This window comes from Odontesthes bonariensis, chromosome 17, assembly GCF_027942865.1.
Source record: "Odontesthes bonariensis isolate fOdoBon6 chromosome 17, fOdoBon6.hap1, whole genome shotgun sequence".
Taxonomy (NCBI): Eukaryota; Metazoa; Chordata; class Actinopteri; order Atheriniformes; family Atherinopsidae; genus Odontesthes; species Odontesthes bonariensis.
This window is the reverse complement of record NC_134522.1, coordinates 11475931-11494094: the sequence shown is the minus strand read 5'-3', so window position 1 is coordinate 11494094 and position 18164 is coordinate 11475931. Positions and strand designations below refer to the sequence as shown.

The 18164-nt window shown below is 39.2% G+C and overlaps 3 protein-coding genes across 5 annotated transcripts in view; all 3 read right to left on the bottom strand.

The window, feature by feature from the left end:
- arhgef10 (Rho guanine nucleotide exchange factor (GEF) 10) overlaps positions 1–1981 on the bottom strand; it is a 44742-nt gene extending 42761 nt beyond the window's left edge. For both annotated transcript variants that reach the window (XM_075487975.1, XM_075487976.1), the window contains exon 1: positions 1810–1981. The gene's annotated coding sequence lies outside the window, so the exon portion shown is untranslated. The remainder of the gene's footprint in view (positions 1–1809) is intronic.
- Positions 1982–3591: 1610 nt separating this feature from the next.
- On the bottom strand, positions 3592–6846 carry cln8 (CLN8 transmembrane ER and ERGIC protein). 2 transcript variants are annotated; one of them, XM_075447583.1, is made up of 3 exons: positions 6760–6846; positions 5834–6462; positions 3592–5547 (listed from the first exon to the last, which is right to left on the bottom strand). In XM_075447583.1, exons 2-3 carry the CDS (start codon positions 6371–6373, stop codon positions 5221–5223), a joined length of 867 nt encoding a protein of 288 aa, XP_075303698.1. In that variant the 5' UTR covers positions 6374–6462; positions 6760–6846; the 3' UTR covers positions 3592–5220. The 2 variants fall into 2 exon arrangements, with proteins under 2 accessions (XP_075303698.1, XP_075303697.1); XM_075447582.1 differs by having other exon boundaries at positions 6749–6836.
- A 2555-nt stretch (positions 6847–9401) lies between these two features.
- The window catches only part of dlgap2a (discs, large (Drosophila) homolog-associated protein 2a), a 124016-nt gene continuing 115253 nt past the window's right edge, over positions 9402–18164 (bottom strand). Inside the window, exons 12-13 of the mRNA XM_075447984.1 lie at positions 15698–15850; positions 9402–15528 (exon numbers count right to left, since the gene is read on the bottom strand). Of these exons, the coding sequence (XP_075304099.1) occupies positions 15322–15528; positions 15698–15850 (360 nt within the window). The 3' untranslated portion in view covers positions 9402–15321. The remainder of the gene's footprint in view (positions 15529–15697; positions 15851–18164) is intronic.

Here is an 18164-nt window from a genome sequence, read left to right as displayed (position 1 = left end):
TTGCACAGACTTCGAAAGGGTGGAGAAATTTTACGAGGCTAAGACTGCTCTTGACTTCTGGGTTAATTCATATTCAGGCAGGTATGACTGTGGTTTGTATAGTCCTCGTCTATAGCCCTTGTTCAGAGAACATAGAGCTAAAATAGGCATTAACATAAGCAGATAAGATGTTTTGGTGATTGTGAGCTATGGTGCCTTCCATAGAGTATTTTACTGTGATGTTGGGTCAGCTCTGGGTCTAAATTTAAACATGTTCCCAGCTGCTTAAAAAGTGTTTGGTATGTGATTTTTCACATCCACCTGCAGAAGAGCTGTGGGTTTTACTTTCCCAGCTGTTGCTGAACTATTTTGCTAATCCATGTCTTTTCTCAGTGGATCATTGGCCCAGTGGTGGGTGGATGGTGACTCCATAACAGCCTTTCTAAAAATGAATGGTATGCTGCTCTGTTGAGCCGCTATGTACTCTAGCATCCAAGGTTTGGTCATGGTAAACAGGCGCTATTGCCAAAGTTGAGGTTTTGTATGGTCACATTTACTTTACAAATTAGCAATGTCTGATACTGATAAGACGCCATCTACAAAAGCATCAGGATTGTCGATACAGGAAATAGAAGAGTGACACATAAAAATGTTATGTCTACCTGATCTACTTGATACCAAACACGGATAACTTCAGTGAATTGGAGCATTAAAAAAAAACTGTCTGAGCTCTCCGGACAGCCTTCTTCGGCTGTTATTACAGACGGGGGAAGGTATAAAGAATCTGCATTTGCAGCTAGGCCACCCTGCATATTTGCTAAACAAATTACCAGCAAAAGACCTTTGTGTACATGCATGAGTGTGTGATCCTCGGAGTTCTCCAACTCACCATTGTACAGGCAGAGTGAACGGGACATGCATGTCACTAGACAATACAAATGAAGATGAAAGAACTCTTTGTATTTTAGGCCACCTTTTGGAGGTTTACAAAAGCTTAACAGTTTCCTGAAGGCCCTTGCTATTCAGAAAGGCAACTAATAAAGGAAACCGTTTCATTAAATGATGGTTTTACTACCTGTTAAGGCTGATCTTCCAGCTGACTGAAGCTGTGGAGTGCTCTCACTGAGGAATGCTATGCATGACTACTTGAATTTGTAGTTGTAGCTGCAGCTCAGGAAGACTTGCTGATTTTAGTTTAGTGTAAAGCCCACATGAGTTCAGATATTTTCCACTGCATGTTTATTTTATCACGAATGTACTGTAGTTCATATGTTAAATTAAGCTGCAAACTTTGCATGCTGATACCTCACTTCTGAAAGCGTGAAAGGCTACTTTTAGTGTACAACTGCATCTTTGAAGAGGTCATGAAATAATCATGGGCTTAATCTTAAGACATTAATCACAATGTTATGAGACAAATCAAAGCAAGCTGTAGAAATATGTTTGACCAGTTATGTTAATCCAATACCGTAAGGTTTAAGCAGAAATACCACCCTTTTATAACGTCTCGTTTAGAGATAAAGACACTACTTAACATGAAAGCGTGGAAAAATTTGTGACCAATTTGTGTAATCTGTTATGGCAGGTAGCTGACAGTGTTGGCAACATTACAATGTTAGCTGAGGCGCCACGTTACAACAATCTCCCAATACACTGCTTAAAATGATAAAAAAAAAAAAAATACACTTAAGTCACTTTTTTTGGACAGAATATTTTTTTTTTACATTTTCTAATGTTTAACTCTATGTTGAAGCTCACTTAAACTATCATTTAACATAAGAGATACGTTTTTAAACTTTGTTAAAAACTTAGACAAATGTCCCAACTCACCATTTTATGACTTTCCCGTAGATAAGTTACCTCATCCCTCCGCAGCAGTACCGTGTAATGGTTATAAGTAACTCAATTACGCCTTCAACTTAACTCTCTACACATCAAAACACATTCACTTTTCTCCCTTCTTACTTGGATCTCTTCGGTGTAAGCAGACTCCATCCATGAAAACGCTTTACCTCCTTTAAGAAGCTGATTGGCCAAAGGGTGCAGTAGAGCAAGCAATGATTGGCTCAACAAAACGTCAATCAAAATTCTAACGTCTTCTCCGATAGGATGGATCGGCGGACAGAGGAGTTCCAACAATTTGCCCACGTGACATGTGAGGTGTTCCCCTTTGACACAGCTGTCCGGAGATAATGTGGAAAGAATTTTCGGTATTATAATTAAAAAACTTAATAGAAAGCTCTACATGTATCCTATTCGGGTAAATTAGTATTTTTTCCTTCTCACACGGCCTTTAAATGAAGTTAATAAAGAGGCTGAACAGCTAATTTTGAGCTTTTTCAGGTTTGTTTTCCAGGAAAAAGGGGCACACTACAACAAAGCGACAAACTGAATTATTTTCTACCAGTGTAAAACCTTCAAACTTTCCATAATAGTTTAAACTTTGAAACCGGTTAGCTACAAATGAGTCCATGATATAAAAGTTAAGCCATCTACACTTCTTTTACCTCTCAAAATATTGCAGTTTTCCTATAAAAATGTATATTTAATTCTTCCCGATATTTTCACACAAACATTGTGTCATCGATGTGGTTATATAGATTTGTATGTAACATAACCCTGTTGAAGGAGCAAGGCGGATACATTGAGGAAATTGGTTAAATGTATTAAATTCCTGAATGTATAGTCATGACGGTGGGGAAAAAAAACGAAATAATTGCTCTTATACTGCCACCTAGAGGCAGATGGTGTATAGCTCAGTCTTAATTATTGAACAAAACCAAAGAGGACAATCCAGTTGACCCATTTTCCAAATTTCAAAGGCTTGATTTTTCTCAACTCCTCTCCTCGAGTCTCCTCTCATCCCTCCTGATGAGATGCGAGCAGAAGAGATGAGGCCGGACACAAAGACAGAGAAGGCAACAAGCATTGGTTTAAATTAGATATCCTTTCCTCTGAGCTGTCCTTTTTACAAAGACATAGGTTGAATGTGATGTCTGGCACTGCTGAATGACCTTACAGCTGTTATAAGAATACTTACTGTTTTTCATAATCTCTGTCAGAAGTGTTTATGGTATTACTGACCATGTATATATTTGGTGGTGTGGTTAACACCATCACCTGACAGCAAGAGGGTTTCAGGTTCAATTCCCAGCTGGGGCCTTGTGTATGTGGGGGTTCTCTCCAGGTACTCTGGCTTCCTCCCAAAAACATGCAACTCTAAATTGTCCCAAGGAGTGAGTGTGAGTGTGGATGGTTGTGTGTCTCATTTGTCTCTGTGTGGCCCTGTGATGGACTGTCCAGGGTGCACCCTGCCTCTTGCCCAATGACAGCTGGGATAGCCCCCCTGTGACCCTAAATTGGATGAAGCGGGTATAGAAAATTGATGGATGGATAAACTTAGTGTGGGATGAACCTTTCACATCTCCTTCAGGGTCACATATGCTGAAAACACCTGCCCAAATGATGCATTTGTGAATCCTTTATTTGCTCCTGTGGCAAGCCTCCTCACCCTTTGCTATTAGGCTTTGAGCTATTTTCAGGTCATAGGCAGGAGGACAGAGGAGAGAGGAGATAAGGAGGCACAAAAGAGACAATGAAATGTACCAAGAGTGTGACAAAACCGTTTTTTTATTTGCAATTCCAATTATTGCATTTTCCAACACACAATATGAAATGGTTTGCTTTAGACATTGAACTTAATTCAAACCATGATAATATCTACGTAATAATACAATGCAAAAAAAAAAAATCATTATCTGATAGAATTGTTAGATTTGAATGTTTAATATCGTTCTGAAAACTTTTATTTTATGGGTATTTGTGCTTATTTATGTAAACTGAAAAAAAATCCACATAAAATTAAAAATCAATCTTGACAAGACGCCGAGTAATAATAATCTGGATAATCCTGGTGAGTAAAACTTAAGACTTTTCCTTTTCACATCAGCCCATGTGTCAGAATTAAGTATTCTGAACTCAGAAAAGTTATGTCAATAACACAAAATTCTGTCTGACAAACCAGGAAGTAAAATGTCCCACAAAGGCTCACAAGTAATAATGAAAACATGATGTTTGTTTGCTCGATAAAATTTTTTCAAGCCAAACTCAAAAGGTTTATTTTGCATCGTCAAGACGGTGCATTTGAAAAATATTGTGAAAAACTGAAGAAAAACAAAAAACAAACAATAGATAAACTCAGTTCGGTACAGTCATAATGCTGTAAAGACAACACACTGAGTAATAAAGGTTACTGTAAAGGATCTGGACTTTAAACGCACCCACAGAAGACAAAGCCCCTGTGTGAAAAATCTGAAATATCTTAAGATAGTTTTCTATATGACACACTTATAGATTAACACCTACTCGAAAAGAATCCCTCGAGTTTAAATCACTTTACTCATAATACTGAAAAACATCACGGTCCAAATGTTACTTTGTCGTTGTCCGTCAACACCGCTTCAGTTTGGTCACATTTCATCTCCATTTTGGACAATAAAGTCTTTGTGAAGGGGACCGTGACTGACCTTTCATGCAACAATAAAGAAGATGCTGTTGAAGGCCCTTTCTGCCTTGGTGATTAAAAATACTTCCAAAACCACGATGAATTAACCGATCTATCCAATTAGTATCAAACAGTTCCAAAGACTAAGAGGAAGAGGCTGATTCCTTTAACTTAATCCAATTCACCACCAGTTCCGTGTGCTCTGTTTGACAAAGGCAGCTTTCTTGCCGTTTCTTCACTACTCAGAGAGGAGTTAAACTGATCGACCTTCACTTTCAAAAGCAATACTGAAAGCAGCTGTGAGCAAATAAAGAGAGGACAGGATTTACGTTTATATACTGTATATGAGCCGTATTAAGACTTTCTTTGGATCACGCTGCTGATTTTTCCTTCTAAAAGCCAAGTTTTTGACGAGTAAGCTGGTTTAACTGAATGACTTTTGAGAGAACTGCTTACATACAGGTTTTCTGTTGTAAAAAAAAAAAAATACTGAAAAACACTTTCATCACCTTTTTGCATGAGGGAAATGAAAACTGTCAGAAAACGATAACATGTCGATGTTGCAACCCATATTGTGATGACACTGGATGACCATAATTAGTCCACTATGAGTACAAAGTACTTGTGGTTAATAAAATTAAACTTTAAGAAAGACACATCTTCCCCATCATCAAAAGTCAATTAAAAAACAAAAAAAAACTGTTTAACCAGATAAGAAAAGTCCTCTGTGATGCTCCTCAGTTGGCATGTTGCTTCACAGAAACCTGAGACTGAGACTCTGTGGTGCCATTTGATGGTGCCACCTTGTTACCAAAGTTCCAGTCCACAGGGTTTAGCAGCTGCATGGTCTTTTTGTGCGTCCAGATGGGGTTGATGAGGACTGTGAGCAACGCAAGACCAGAGAAGAAGAGGAGGCGCTGAGGCATGGCAATGTGGCTGTTGATCTCTCCCCAGTGGGTCAACGTCACCCACCACATGTAATAGGTGAGCACCATGCGACAGTGGAACAAGTGGATCATCACCCACTGGTTTCCTCTCCAGAACAGCGTGCGTGCCCAGCCAGCCTGTCGGGAAGGGACGGAGAAACACACATAAAGACGGGAAGAACATCACCACTTGTGCAATATGTGCAAGTCAAATCTGTAACAAGGACAAAAGTTTAGTTAGGGCAGCAGTATGGGTTTGTTTTTAAAATAGAACTTCCTCTTTCTAAGAACACTAAACTCGATCAGTTGACAGTCATAAGAGCCACAAGATCTAAGAGGAACCGATACCTGGTGACACAAGATGATAAGAAAAGGAGAAAGTATTGCATGTTATAGATGCTTCCTCTTGGCACAGAGACATTACCTTCAGTAACATCCAGGATATACAGGTGAATGGTGTACTCATCTCCAGCAGAAGTGTGACCATTGCCAGAAAGTGGCCCTGGGAATCCCACACCACCGCCCCAGCAAATCCTGACAGGGCGAAGAAATGGTGCGTCGCCAAAGGTAGGTCAAATGACCGAAATACCACACTGGAAGCATGAAGAGCTACATTCTCAAAAACGAAAAAGCCTGTGGCTGTGAGGATGTGAAACCACGACCAGTCCTCTTGGCCCCTCACCCTGTCTCTGTTTAAAGCAGAGTCCTCAGTCAGGGCCCGCAGTCCAGCGACAGTGCTCTGGATGCCGAACGCTGCTCGGGTGGCTGCAAGGTTCCAGAAAACCTTCTCTTTTGGTAGTAGAGAGTTGTAGGTACGACACAGAGTCACAGACAAGAGGTGGCAGAGGAAGAATATAGCTGTGTAGAAGCCAAACCCCAAACCAATAAGCTGGAGGCGATAGTCCCATGAAAAGTATTCCGCGCTGGGGTGGGGTAGGGGGCTGGCCTGCTGCTCAGAAGCCATGGTGTTGGAGGGAGGAAACTCAACCTTGGCTGGGTAGGCTCAAATGAAGGTAGGGGCTTCAGCTGGTAGATGCATGATGTGTGGGTAACCTGCAAAACAATTACATTCTGCTGAAGAAAATATATAATATAATCGAACATTACGTTAAGCTTCCTTTATTTAATACAGCCCACTAAGGTTCATTTCAAGCTTCTCAAAATTTCCTGTGGGTACTCGAAAACAAGGAGACACCGTTTGACTGCTAAATTAAACTTTTAGCATCAGCTCCTTCCAAAACATGATGAGTCAGAGTCAAGTTTCAACCGCAACACAACAAAGCAACGAAATAGGCGACCGAAACGAGCTAAAGGAGTAAATTTAGTGACGTTTACTCACCACAAACTTACATGTTTGACATCCTCGTATCCCACCGATGTGTTTCAACTGTTTAAACAAGCTACAACAGGAAATCTCACATCATACGATTCCAATTTGGTCATATGACATCGAAACAGGAAGTCACGCCTTCTTTCAACTTCCGGACATCCCATTGGTCAGCACTGCTTAGGGACAGAATCCAATTGGTTATCTTCCCTGTTTGCGCTGAATTTACGGATAGATACACAAACTGACCTCGAATGAAGTCTCTGATAACAGACAGACCAACAAAAAAGGGGCCACAAACTGGATACATGTGCAAATTTAGATATTCACCAAATTCAAGCATTTTAATGGAATTTTTCTATTAAGTTTGTTTTGTGGGCAAAGTGGACTGTAATGTTTAGATTTCACTGCTTTGCTTTAATTTGATGCACAAAATGACTTGGTCCATTATTATACACATCCTGAAAAAAACATTCCAACTGCATGTCCCTCATTAATCAGGCGCATGACTGTATTTTTGACACCAGCGATGTTTGCATGATAAACTTTTCTCAAAGAAAAAAAAAAAGGACCCTTGACCGTTAAAAACAACAATAACCAGGCCAGTATATTAATATATTTAAATGGTTTCCCAGTTCACATTACCTGTATGTGGAAGGATGTGACTTCCCCACAAGTTTGATCTTGTGAAACCTCCTGAATAAGTATTTAGAAATAAATAAATGACAAAAATAGATTAATTATGTAGAAATTAGCACAGCATTTACGGCGATTAAGTATTTTGTGTTGTAAGGAAGATAGGAAGTAAGACAGAAATTTAATACGAGAACAAACCATGCATTACTGCCTTTGCCCAACAGAGGGCAGCATTGTATCGTACATATTTGAGCTTGTACGTGTACGTTTGACTTCCTGAGGCTATGTTTATTTCTTAATACAAAATGACTTAACAGCAGCCTTAACGTCAGTTACTAAAAAAGTGTTTGATTTCTTTACATATATTTCCTGAAAGTGATTAGTAGCTACAACATATATGCAATCCTGTTTAAATGACAGAAAAAGCTTTTTGTTGACACTATTTCTAATCAACCGACTTTCAAAGGATGAGTGTCTTCCTGACTTTGGTTGGCTTTGATGCAGTACAGTCTACAAGCTACGTTACTCCCTTTCTTTTTTCCTATATGTTATATCTTATAACATAGTTTGAAAATTTCTGAATGTAACAGACACCCTCATGTTAATCCCATGTCTTTGTGTTAATCCAACTCTTATGGGCACTGCAGTGTTTTGCAATTATTTGAAATTTCATAACTTGACATTTGCAGGGTTAGTCTCTAGATGTTGTCCTGTCATCGGCTTGAATTACACAACCAATGTGATGGGATGTTTGAGTATAATATGTAGACAAAGCTGTTTATTGTTATAAACCTTATCAAGGAGAGATAAGAATGCACAGAGCACATTTTCATGTTGTTATGTTACATGTATGTTTATCCAGCTTTGAACGCTCTTCTCAGTTCGACGTACATTCATAAGCACACAAAATGTGAAGGTGTATTGCTCATTCTAAGTCTTTCCATACCTCTTATCTGAAAGACCCTGGTTGTCAGCAGGATAGGGTCAGATTGACTCATGGACAATAAACTTTTGCTTACTCTGACTCAAAATTTTGTCTATTTTACTAATACAACATCTGCAATAGTGTTACCATTCAGGTCATGTTTTTAGCTTGAAGCCAACGCTATTTTAGAATCTGAGTCATTGTGTTGTGTTGTCAGCCCAAACACTGGCAATGTTTTAATATTTTATGATAAGGTATTTATAATAAGATTTTTGTATATAATTAGCTCTCACTTTGGGTTCAGGAGGCAGACACAGTGTCTGCCTTTAAGATTAGGCTTAAAACTTTCTTATTTGATTAAGCTTACAGTCTTATTCATGCGGCTGCTGGGGCAGTTCCCCATGATGCTCGGAGCACCTCTCCTCATCTCTTTACTCTCCATGTGGAAATATTTGATGTTTTTCTGCTTTTTTTTTTGCCTCAGCAGGTACACCTGGCTTGGGGTTGTGGTGCTTGCTTATGTTCGTGTCCTGTCCTGTTACCCTCAACCGGATGAGGTAGATGGCCACCTGCCTCGCATCTGGTGGAGATCTCTTCCCGTTGAAAGGGAGTTTTTCCTCTCCTCTGTCTGCCACCCTGAACATACCGAGACTCAAAATGAATGTTCAGTGCAAATTGTTTACCTTAGTTTGGGACCTTTTTATGATTTCTTATGAGTTTTATGAATATGAAATGATTTAAGTTTAACAACTTTGTTTTAACTGGACTATAATGAATTGGACTGAATTGAAGTACAATTGGACTACAATAAATTTGATTCAATAGGTCTTCAATGTAACTTTTATTACTTTTGTTGGGAATAAGCGGTACAAAGATCAACTGAATTGAAAATAATGATATCGTTGTACTTAAAATAATAATTTGAATTGAACCACAATGAAAAACAATAGTTAATTCAGAACAGTCAATAAATATTTTTTAATCTTTGATTCAACTGTCAAGTCATTGGTGACCTGCCTGACATACTTAACCAGTAGCAAAGCAAATACACCAATTTCTTTGACAGATAATATAGGGCTCGACTTCATCTTTATCTCTTGGCTATTTTGGTAAGGGGGCTGGTGCAGATATAAAATCCATGAGACATCAAGAAAATGTATATGAAATCCCTGAGCCTCCATCATGTGAGCGAAAATCCTACTACTGGGAATGATATTGCCACTGGGACAAGCTGTTGTTTTTGCTTATCTACTCTGGTTGAAACAAGGAGCTTTGTGTTTGATAAAAAGAAATAGACCTTGAATCAGTTAATAAGAAACATCAAAATTCTTAACTCTAACAAGCGCAGTAGCAGAGCGACTTTGATTTTGTCTGAATCAACAGGCACCACACAGACAAACTTGTCCATACTTTTTCTCCAAAAATTTAATTGCAGAATTATTTACACTGGATGACCTAAGCAATGATCAAACCACTCAAAGAGGAAAAATCTTCAAGTAGCTTAGCCAGGAAAGAAATGCATATGTTTAACTCAGATCATTCAAAAATAGCTCAATGATGCCTTAAGTTGCACTGAAGTCACACACACACTGAAAAATGCACATGTGACTTAAATAAATACAAAACAAATGCAAATCAGCATGCCATCTTATCAGCTTATAAAATAATCATACCAAAGTAAAAATGACAACAAAACAGGAGCAAGAGCAGAAAATAGTTGTTTCAATGTAGCGTATAGTATATATTTATATATCTATATATATTTCTTTACAAATAATGAATATTTGGCATTATATTCATCCTTACTATAGATATGATATACAAGAGATGAAAATAGTTTTAGCTAAACAACTACCCTTTTCAATTTGTCTAGTAATTATAGTTCACATTCCAAGATCAAGGAAGTGTTGTATCAGTCTTGGTGATGACCTTTCCACGCTGCGTTTATGGAAAAAAAATCCCTTGAAATATTTCACATCAGGGGCTCTGAAGATAAAACATAGACAGTTACAGCAAAGGTGATGCCAAAAAATACAGGCTGAAATGAAATGTGGAGATCTTTGATAAGAAATGTTTTGACTGCGTAAAGCTGATTCAGGGTGATGTTGCTGTGTGATGATTTTACGTGATGCTGCTAAAGTAAAAAAAAAGATGGCACTTGTACTTAATTGCTGCCTTCATGACATTTTAATATGATGCTGATGCATTTCTGTCCTTGGTTTTTAGGGTTACCAGCAAAAACTGAGGAGTCCTCCACTGCACAATATCATGTCCAACCCATACCCATCAGTCAAAAAGATCCAGCAGAGAATATTCTTCAAGGTAAGACAGGAACACTTTGTAAGAGGTGTCCTTGTTCATGTAAATGAATGTCGGAGAGTGAAAAAACACTTTTTAAGAATGGAAAAATTATTTTCACTGGGAGGCAACCTTGACCCTGCCATCAAAGCTGAGAGGATGATTTTTTTTTTCACACACCCAAGCTCTTACTACTAAATCTAACTGTAAATTTGCTTCTGTCTCTTTTGTGCAAATCTTTTTGGAGCGTCTTCCACTCCTTTGTGAGCTCTGGCACCGATCTCTGAGCTACTTTAAGTTCAGTCTGACTAGATAAATGGTCTCATTGCAATTAGTGCTTCTTGGAAGAGCAGGGGATATGCTTTGAACTGAACCGAAGTTGTGGATCTGCAACATTCCTTCACGGCCTTGCTCGGTTTGCATTATGCAGAAACTCCTCTGCTGTTTCAGCGACAGCCTTCAGTGAAATTTGCCCGGCAAATACTGACAGAGGAAAACACATGTATTGCTGATGCTTACGTTCCGGTACAGGCCACTATTCAGCAACACATTTATCAACACAAGGTACGTAGGGCCTTCAAGGGTGTTTGCTTGATCTCACAAAGGACCCCGAATCTTACATAAGCTGCTTTGCTAAGTCAAAGGAAGGCTGAAAATTACCCAGTGCAGCGCCCTGCGATCCTCACAGAACAGCCTTCCAGCTACAAACAGCACCAGCAGTTTGGGGCTCAAAGCGGAGCTCTCGTCTCCTCTAAGCCAGCATATGTCAGGCTGAGTCTGTCTCCCTTCGTCTGCCTGCCACTCTGGCAACAGCAGGGGAACGACTCTGCTCTGCCAACAGCCTGGCATCACATACTGAGACACTTTCCAGAAACCTGCTGTCATACAGTTAAAGGTCTCTGCCGCTGCAATGGAAAAAACTGCAGAATAATAGATGGGTGGGGTTTTTGGAAAACAAAGGATGCATATTTGCACTCTAACACACAATTTAAAGTTATCAAAGGCTCGATCTGTAACTGAAGTGTGGCATTGCATTTTAAAAACATAGTCACTCTACAGCCGAATTCTGTTACTTGGTGATTTAGCTGTGAAGTTTATTCTCTGAGCTGTAGGAACTCCTTAGGTTGAAAAGCCAGAGAAAATCTATACTTTGAATCAAAATGGGTACAAAGCCTACATTTTATGTGGTAATTGAAACTGAACTCAACTCAACTGAATGTTGATGGTACATTTAAAGTGTGTATCTTAGTGTGTTTTTTTGTGTGCATGAGGAAAAGATGCAGGTCAGGGCATATTGTTGGGTAGCGACGGGGAAATCAAACCAACTGAAACCAACTTTTCTGAGTATGTTAACATCGCCTACAAAAACAAAAGGCACGCACAGATCGAGTAAACAATCATACACACAAAATATTCAGATTCAGAGAAAGAATCTTGGCTTTTGCTGTTGCACGACTCATCTCCCAGCTCTTCCCCCATAACAATGCCAGGCTTTCTGCCACAACCAATTATTTCAAAATGATAAAAACTGATTTTTTTAGCGATGTATTGATATGTTGACAGCGTATTGGATGGAGCTGATTTGTTATCTAATACTGTACTAGTAAATAAAAAGAAGCACCATTTCAGTGGTTTGAATGATCGCTGCAGTTTGAATCATAAAAGTTAAAGCAGAGGGAGCTGCCCTGAGAAAAGTGCATTAACTTCACAGGGTTGGAGTTAAAAAAACTTGGCTTTCAAAACAGCTGTAGTTTTTGTTTGAGCTTCTCCAAACAACGGCAACAAAGTGTTGAACTACACTGCAGAGAGCTTTCACAGACTATCTTTGGGCATCTGGGATGTGCTGAAGTTGGGGCTCGCTGTGCTACAAAGCAACGTGAACATTTTGGCCAGGATGACCAATGCCAGTCAAATAAGGGAGGAAATCCAACATTAAAGCACCTTTTGCTGGCTATTCTATTTAAGAGTAAAGAGAACTGCTGTAGAAGGACAGGAGGTCATTTTATCAGATAAAGTTGCAACACTTTCTCTGCCCTCTCCTCTTTTCAGGAGTTCTATTTCTGTCTACTAGAATAAACAGCAAAAGCCATCAAATTCAAATACCTGATCCCAAACGTGGAAATGCATGTGGAAATAAATTAATACTCTTAGTTCCTCTGTGTTTCAGTCAGTCGTGCATAAATGTTCCTCCTTTTTCTTCTCCTTTTGTAAACATCTCATCACATGCCTCTCTGTGCTAATAACATAGGCACTAAAAGGGACAGCCCAACTGGGACTGTGTGAAATGAAACATAAACAGAAAGGTCGGCCTCTGCAGTCATCCTTTCCATAATGTTGTCACACACCAATGATAATAACCTGAGCCTGTCAGTCGCAAATAAAAGCAGTCCTGTTTTGCAGCAGTTTACTTTGTAGCCGTTTAGTGTGTGCTGGTCATGGTGGTTTTGCTCAATAAAGATTCCGATTGAACAGATCTTGTGCCTGTAAGTAATATGAGAGAATAATCTCTAAAAATGACCCATTCTTCCTTTAATGAGTATTATCTGTAGTATGTTTTCCACTGTCACCTTTTAGACCAAGCTTGAGTTGCACCTGCTGTTCCTAACTCAACTTTTTGGATAAATAATTCAGATTAGAAGCGTGTTAGCATTTAGAAAGATAAAAGAATGTTTGATTTATGTAAGCTGACATACTGGAGCGTACGTTATATGGTGGGCTGAAGTGTGATTCAAATCATCTCAGATTTCATTTTTAACAAAATGCATCTTGGTCTTATGTCTTATCAGATACCGTATGTCAACCATCTTTTACATTCACCCTTTGCTCTAGCATGCAAAAGTGCCTTAATCTTGATTTTAAAATTCTGTGGAACATAACTGGAAGGAAAAACAAACTTTCCTCCAAAGATATTACCCCATTTGGTATTTTGTTGATGGTACTGTCTAATATGTCTGTCCAAAAACCTTCCAGTGGCATTCAGGTGGGTTGAGAGCTGGTGACTGTAAAGTCCATGGGATGCGATTCAGATAATTCTAATACTCATCAAACCATTCTGTGATTCTTTGAGCCGAATGAATGGGAACACTGTCCTCCTGGAAGAAACCTGTCCCATCAGGGAAGAAGTATTCAATCACAGGAAAGGTGATTACTGAGATCAGTTTTGTATTGATCTGCAGTGACTTCTGAGGGGAAAAGTAGCCTGAAGTCATGTCAACATTGAGCCACCGGACCACCTCTCAGCTATCAGTTTATGTTGTCATGATACACCACACGTGGGTCTTTATTGCAAAGACAGTTAATATCGAATTCATCCCAAGTAATTCCTTGCAAAGTTTGAGTTATTTGATACTTGCTGCTTGGATCCCTCTGGGATGCCTTTGCCCCAGTTTAGTTAATTATTTCTCATCTTTTCCTTAAAGGAATTGCTTACAATATTGCTTGGGGGGTGGGGACTTCTACCAGCATAGAACTTTTCAAGGAATTTCAAAATCACGAGGCATTTCTTAGATTAAAGTAAGAAGTATGCAGATATTTTGTTGATGTTTGGGTGGTTATTTCTATCATTTCTCATTAACTGTGCAACTTGAAAGGGCTGGAGAGATGAAAACACAGCAGTGATATTCGTGTGCTTGATGAAGCCACTGCATGTGTGCAACAAATGCAAAAATTTGTCAAAAAGCAATAAAGAGAGCAGACAAGCAGCTGATATGGAAAAAAAAGCATGATCTTCCCATTCATTATTCAAAAATACAACAGTACTATTGTGAACTTGGGTATGTACATTTCCCTTGGAAATAAAGAGAATTGTAATAAGTGCATAAGTGCATTTGTCTACACATTTTGATCTAAAGAGTTACACAAACCTTCATAGTTTTTTTTTTCTCTACTGCATTAACATAATGAAAATGTTAGCACAAGACTTGCATGTTTTAGGTTCAAGTAAATGTCTGAAAGTTGGCAACAGGGACATAAGATATATATGAATGTTGTGTAAAAGGTGCATGTTGATGAGCTGAATGATGCCATTCCTCCACCAATCCAGACCATGAAGAATGTTTGACTACAACCAGATTGGGTAGAAAGCTTCATTTTTCAACACTGACCAGTCCAGAGCTTTTTAAGGGCTATCTGAATAACCTTGAACAGTGGACCAGTGCCACGTGCACACAGTTGAGGTATTTCAAGCATTGGCACTTTTCAGAGTTTTGAACTAACAACAAATTTGTGATATTTAGCCTGTGATTAACACTCTAAAAGAGCGCAGAAACAAAAGTAATCATAAAAGATTGAAAAATACTCGAGGGATACTAACGTTGACCATTTTTTAACAACTTGAAATCAATTTATTTACTCATTTTTAGCTCAAAGACCTGGTTGCTGGTAGGTTCTCAAAGCTGCACTTTTTAAATGGCACTTTGCAAATGCTTAAAACTACAGATGTACCCATCCAGCACATGAGAGAGCTTGTAAGCTGGGTATTATGATCACCAGCAAACAAAGACAACACCCAACCAACCCACGTCAGACACACAATTTTGGCAATGTGAAAAGAGCCTAGGCACATCCTACAGTCCAGAGTTGTTGGCAATGGGCACTGAGGATGGCTATCAGTCGACAGATGGATAAAGGAGGAGTAGAGAGAGTAGCAGTCTAGAAAAAAGGCTAGTTTTAAAGTCGTTAGAATGCGGGAGCAGGGAGACATGTTGGTCCCTGACCCTACATTTTCTCAAAGTCTGGTCTGAGCCTCTGGAATATAGATCTCAATGCTGTCCGCTCGCTCTGAGGCTGAGTTCTGCCGGAAGGAGGCTGCCCGCTTGGCTGCCATGAGCCGTCGACGGGCCTCCTGCGTGTGCCTGTCTTGGAGGTCCAGGGATTTCTCCCTAGTCACTGCACTCTTCTGTCGAACTGCCTTCTTTGGTACGGGAGCTGGTGGCTGTAGGATGGAGAGACAATAACTAATAGATGGTTGCACAATCCTTCCTATGTTATTTGTCCATTTCTTACATAACCCTTCCTTTCTCATGATACCTCATGTCCAGCATTTCAGGTTTTCTGAAAAAATAATTCATAAACGAACTTCTAGAGACTGTGTAGCTTCTCACCTTCTTCTCTGGGCTATCTAAGAGCCTCCAGTTGTTGTTCTTGATCTGCTGCAGCTGGTCAAACTTCATGCTGACGTCGTCGATGGAGAGTTGCAGTAAATCCCAGAACCCAGCCAGGTCCTGAGAAGTGGGTCGAGGCATGGCACTGGGGTCCTACAGGAACAACATGATCAGAGGAGGAGACAGAAGGAGATAGTCAATAGATCAGCTGTGGACATGTAGGCAACACGGTTACTGTATTACAGCTTATATCCACCATATGTCCTCATCAGACTCATCAAAACAAGCTTAAGTACCAGTTTGTGAGCTTTTAGTTGCAATGAGGGATAACAAATTGTGATGAAGACCAATTCTGGCATATTTCTATGAATGAGGTCTGAAATGTTAAACTTCCTTTGTTAGTTCAGTCCTATTCATCACTTGATTTATGAAATGAAAAGAGAATCTGACTGAGAAACTCACCTTTGTCTCAAAAACTGGCTTCCTGCTGATTTAATGAGTCTTGAGTCGCTATTTATTCTATAAATTCACTTCCTGCTCCACCTTTCTTCCCATTAGGTCAGTCCTTTTGAGGAGAAATGTTCATGTTTTATAATTTTGAGAGCAATGCTATGGACCTTCTATAGCAAGAAAAGACATTCTAGAACTTGTTTGGAGCCATACTAACAACTAACAAGCGGGAGTACAGCTTTAAGATAAAAAAGGACACCATGTTAAGAGACAAAAGCGTCTTAATCTTAAGGAAACTCTAAAAATAGTGTTACATCTAAATAATGCTGGACAGGTGGGCCCAAGGACAAGGCTTGAGAAACACTGCTGTTATGAAATATTACCATATTGCCTTGACAATGGTCTTTAATAGATACATCTATATATCTGTCAATCATAAATAAAGCTACTTCTGCAACCCAAGAGTGCAATAATTTAAAAAACAAACTCATAAACCAATGTTATATTCACAATAGCACATAGAAAACATATTGAAAGTTGAAAGCAAGATATATTACTGTTTCCCAAAAGATATCAGCTCATCTTGAATTCAATGGCAGCAGCTAAAAGTTGGGATGGGGTCAAAAAGGTTGGAAGCGGTACTAAAAAGAAACAGCTGGAGGAACATGTTGCAACTAATTAGTTTAACTGGCAACAGGTCAGTAACATGACTGGACATCAAGAGCACCTCAAAGAGGCAGAGTCTCTCAGTAGTAAAGGTGGATAGAGGTTCAGCAATCTGCAAAAAAAACTGTCAAATTTGTCAATTTTAAAAGAAAATTCCCATACAAAAATTGTGAAGACTTTGAATATTCCACCATCAGCAGTACATAAAATCTCAAAAGGTTTAGTGAATCTGGAGACATCTGTGTGTGCAAGAGACGGCCCAAAAGCAGTACTGCATTAAAAACAGACAGGATTCTGTCATGGGCTCAGGAACACTTCCACAAATCATTGTCTGGGAACACAGTTCACCGTGCCATCCACAAATGCAGGTTAAAGTTCTCTCTTGCAAAGAAGAAGCCATATGTGAACATGATCCAGAAACACTGCTGGCCTCTCTGGAGCAAAACTCATTTAAAATGGACTGAAGCAGCTGACACCAAGCTGAGATGAAATGGAATTTGATATTCTTTATGGAAATCACTGACACCACAACCTTTGGACTAAAGAGGAGATGGACCATCCAGCTTGTTACTAGCTCTCAGTTCAAAAGCCTGCATCTCTGATGGTACGGGGGTGTATTCATGTCTGTGGAATTGGCAACTTGCACATCTGGAATGGCACAATTAATGCTGAAAGTTATATACAAGTTTTTGAGCATGACTTGAGGAAGGCCTTGCATATTTCAGCAAGACAATGCTAAACTGCATATTGGCATTTAATAGAAGAGCATGGGGCTGCCTGCAGTCCAGACCTTTGGACCTACAGACCCAGACATTTGGTGCATGATCAAATGTAAAATTCAACAAGAACGAAGAAGACAACATTACTCTCTCATAGGTCCAGCAACTGATCTCCTCTTTTCCCAGACATTTACAGACTGTTGGTATAAGAAGAAGGGACCCTTCTTATACCCTGTTAAAGATAAGCTAATGTCTTTGTGTTTTTACTTATATTTTACACAGAATTCAAACTTCTTTTTAATTTGAATTGTTTGTTACAGAACAATTCAAATGTCAGTTTTATTTCTGACTTCTGTCAGTCTGTACAAAACCAATGGAATCTGCCGTTTTTGTAATGTCATACTGCAGATTTTACAAATTGTGCACCCACTTTCACCAAACATCTGTGATGGGACGTGTCAGTTTGATAAACTTAGATGCTCTAAACTTTTAGACACTTAGATGATGCAGCAGCTAAAGGTTGCTGCTGTCTGACGCTCCAATAGATTTTACAGTTTGATAGCAATACTTGGTATTTTCTATGTTGTAGTCATGAGTGAGTTATTGCATTACTGTCATGTTTCTTATTATTG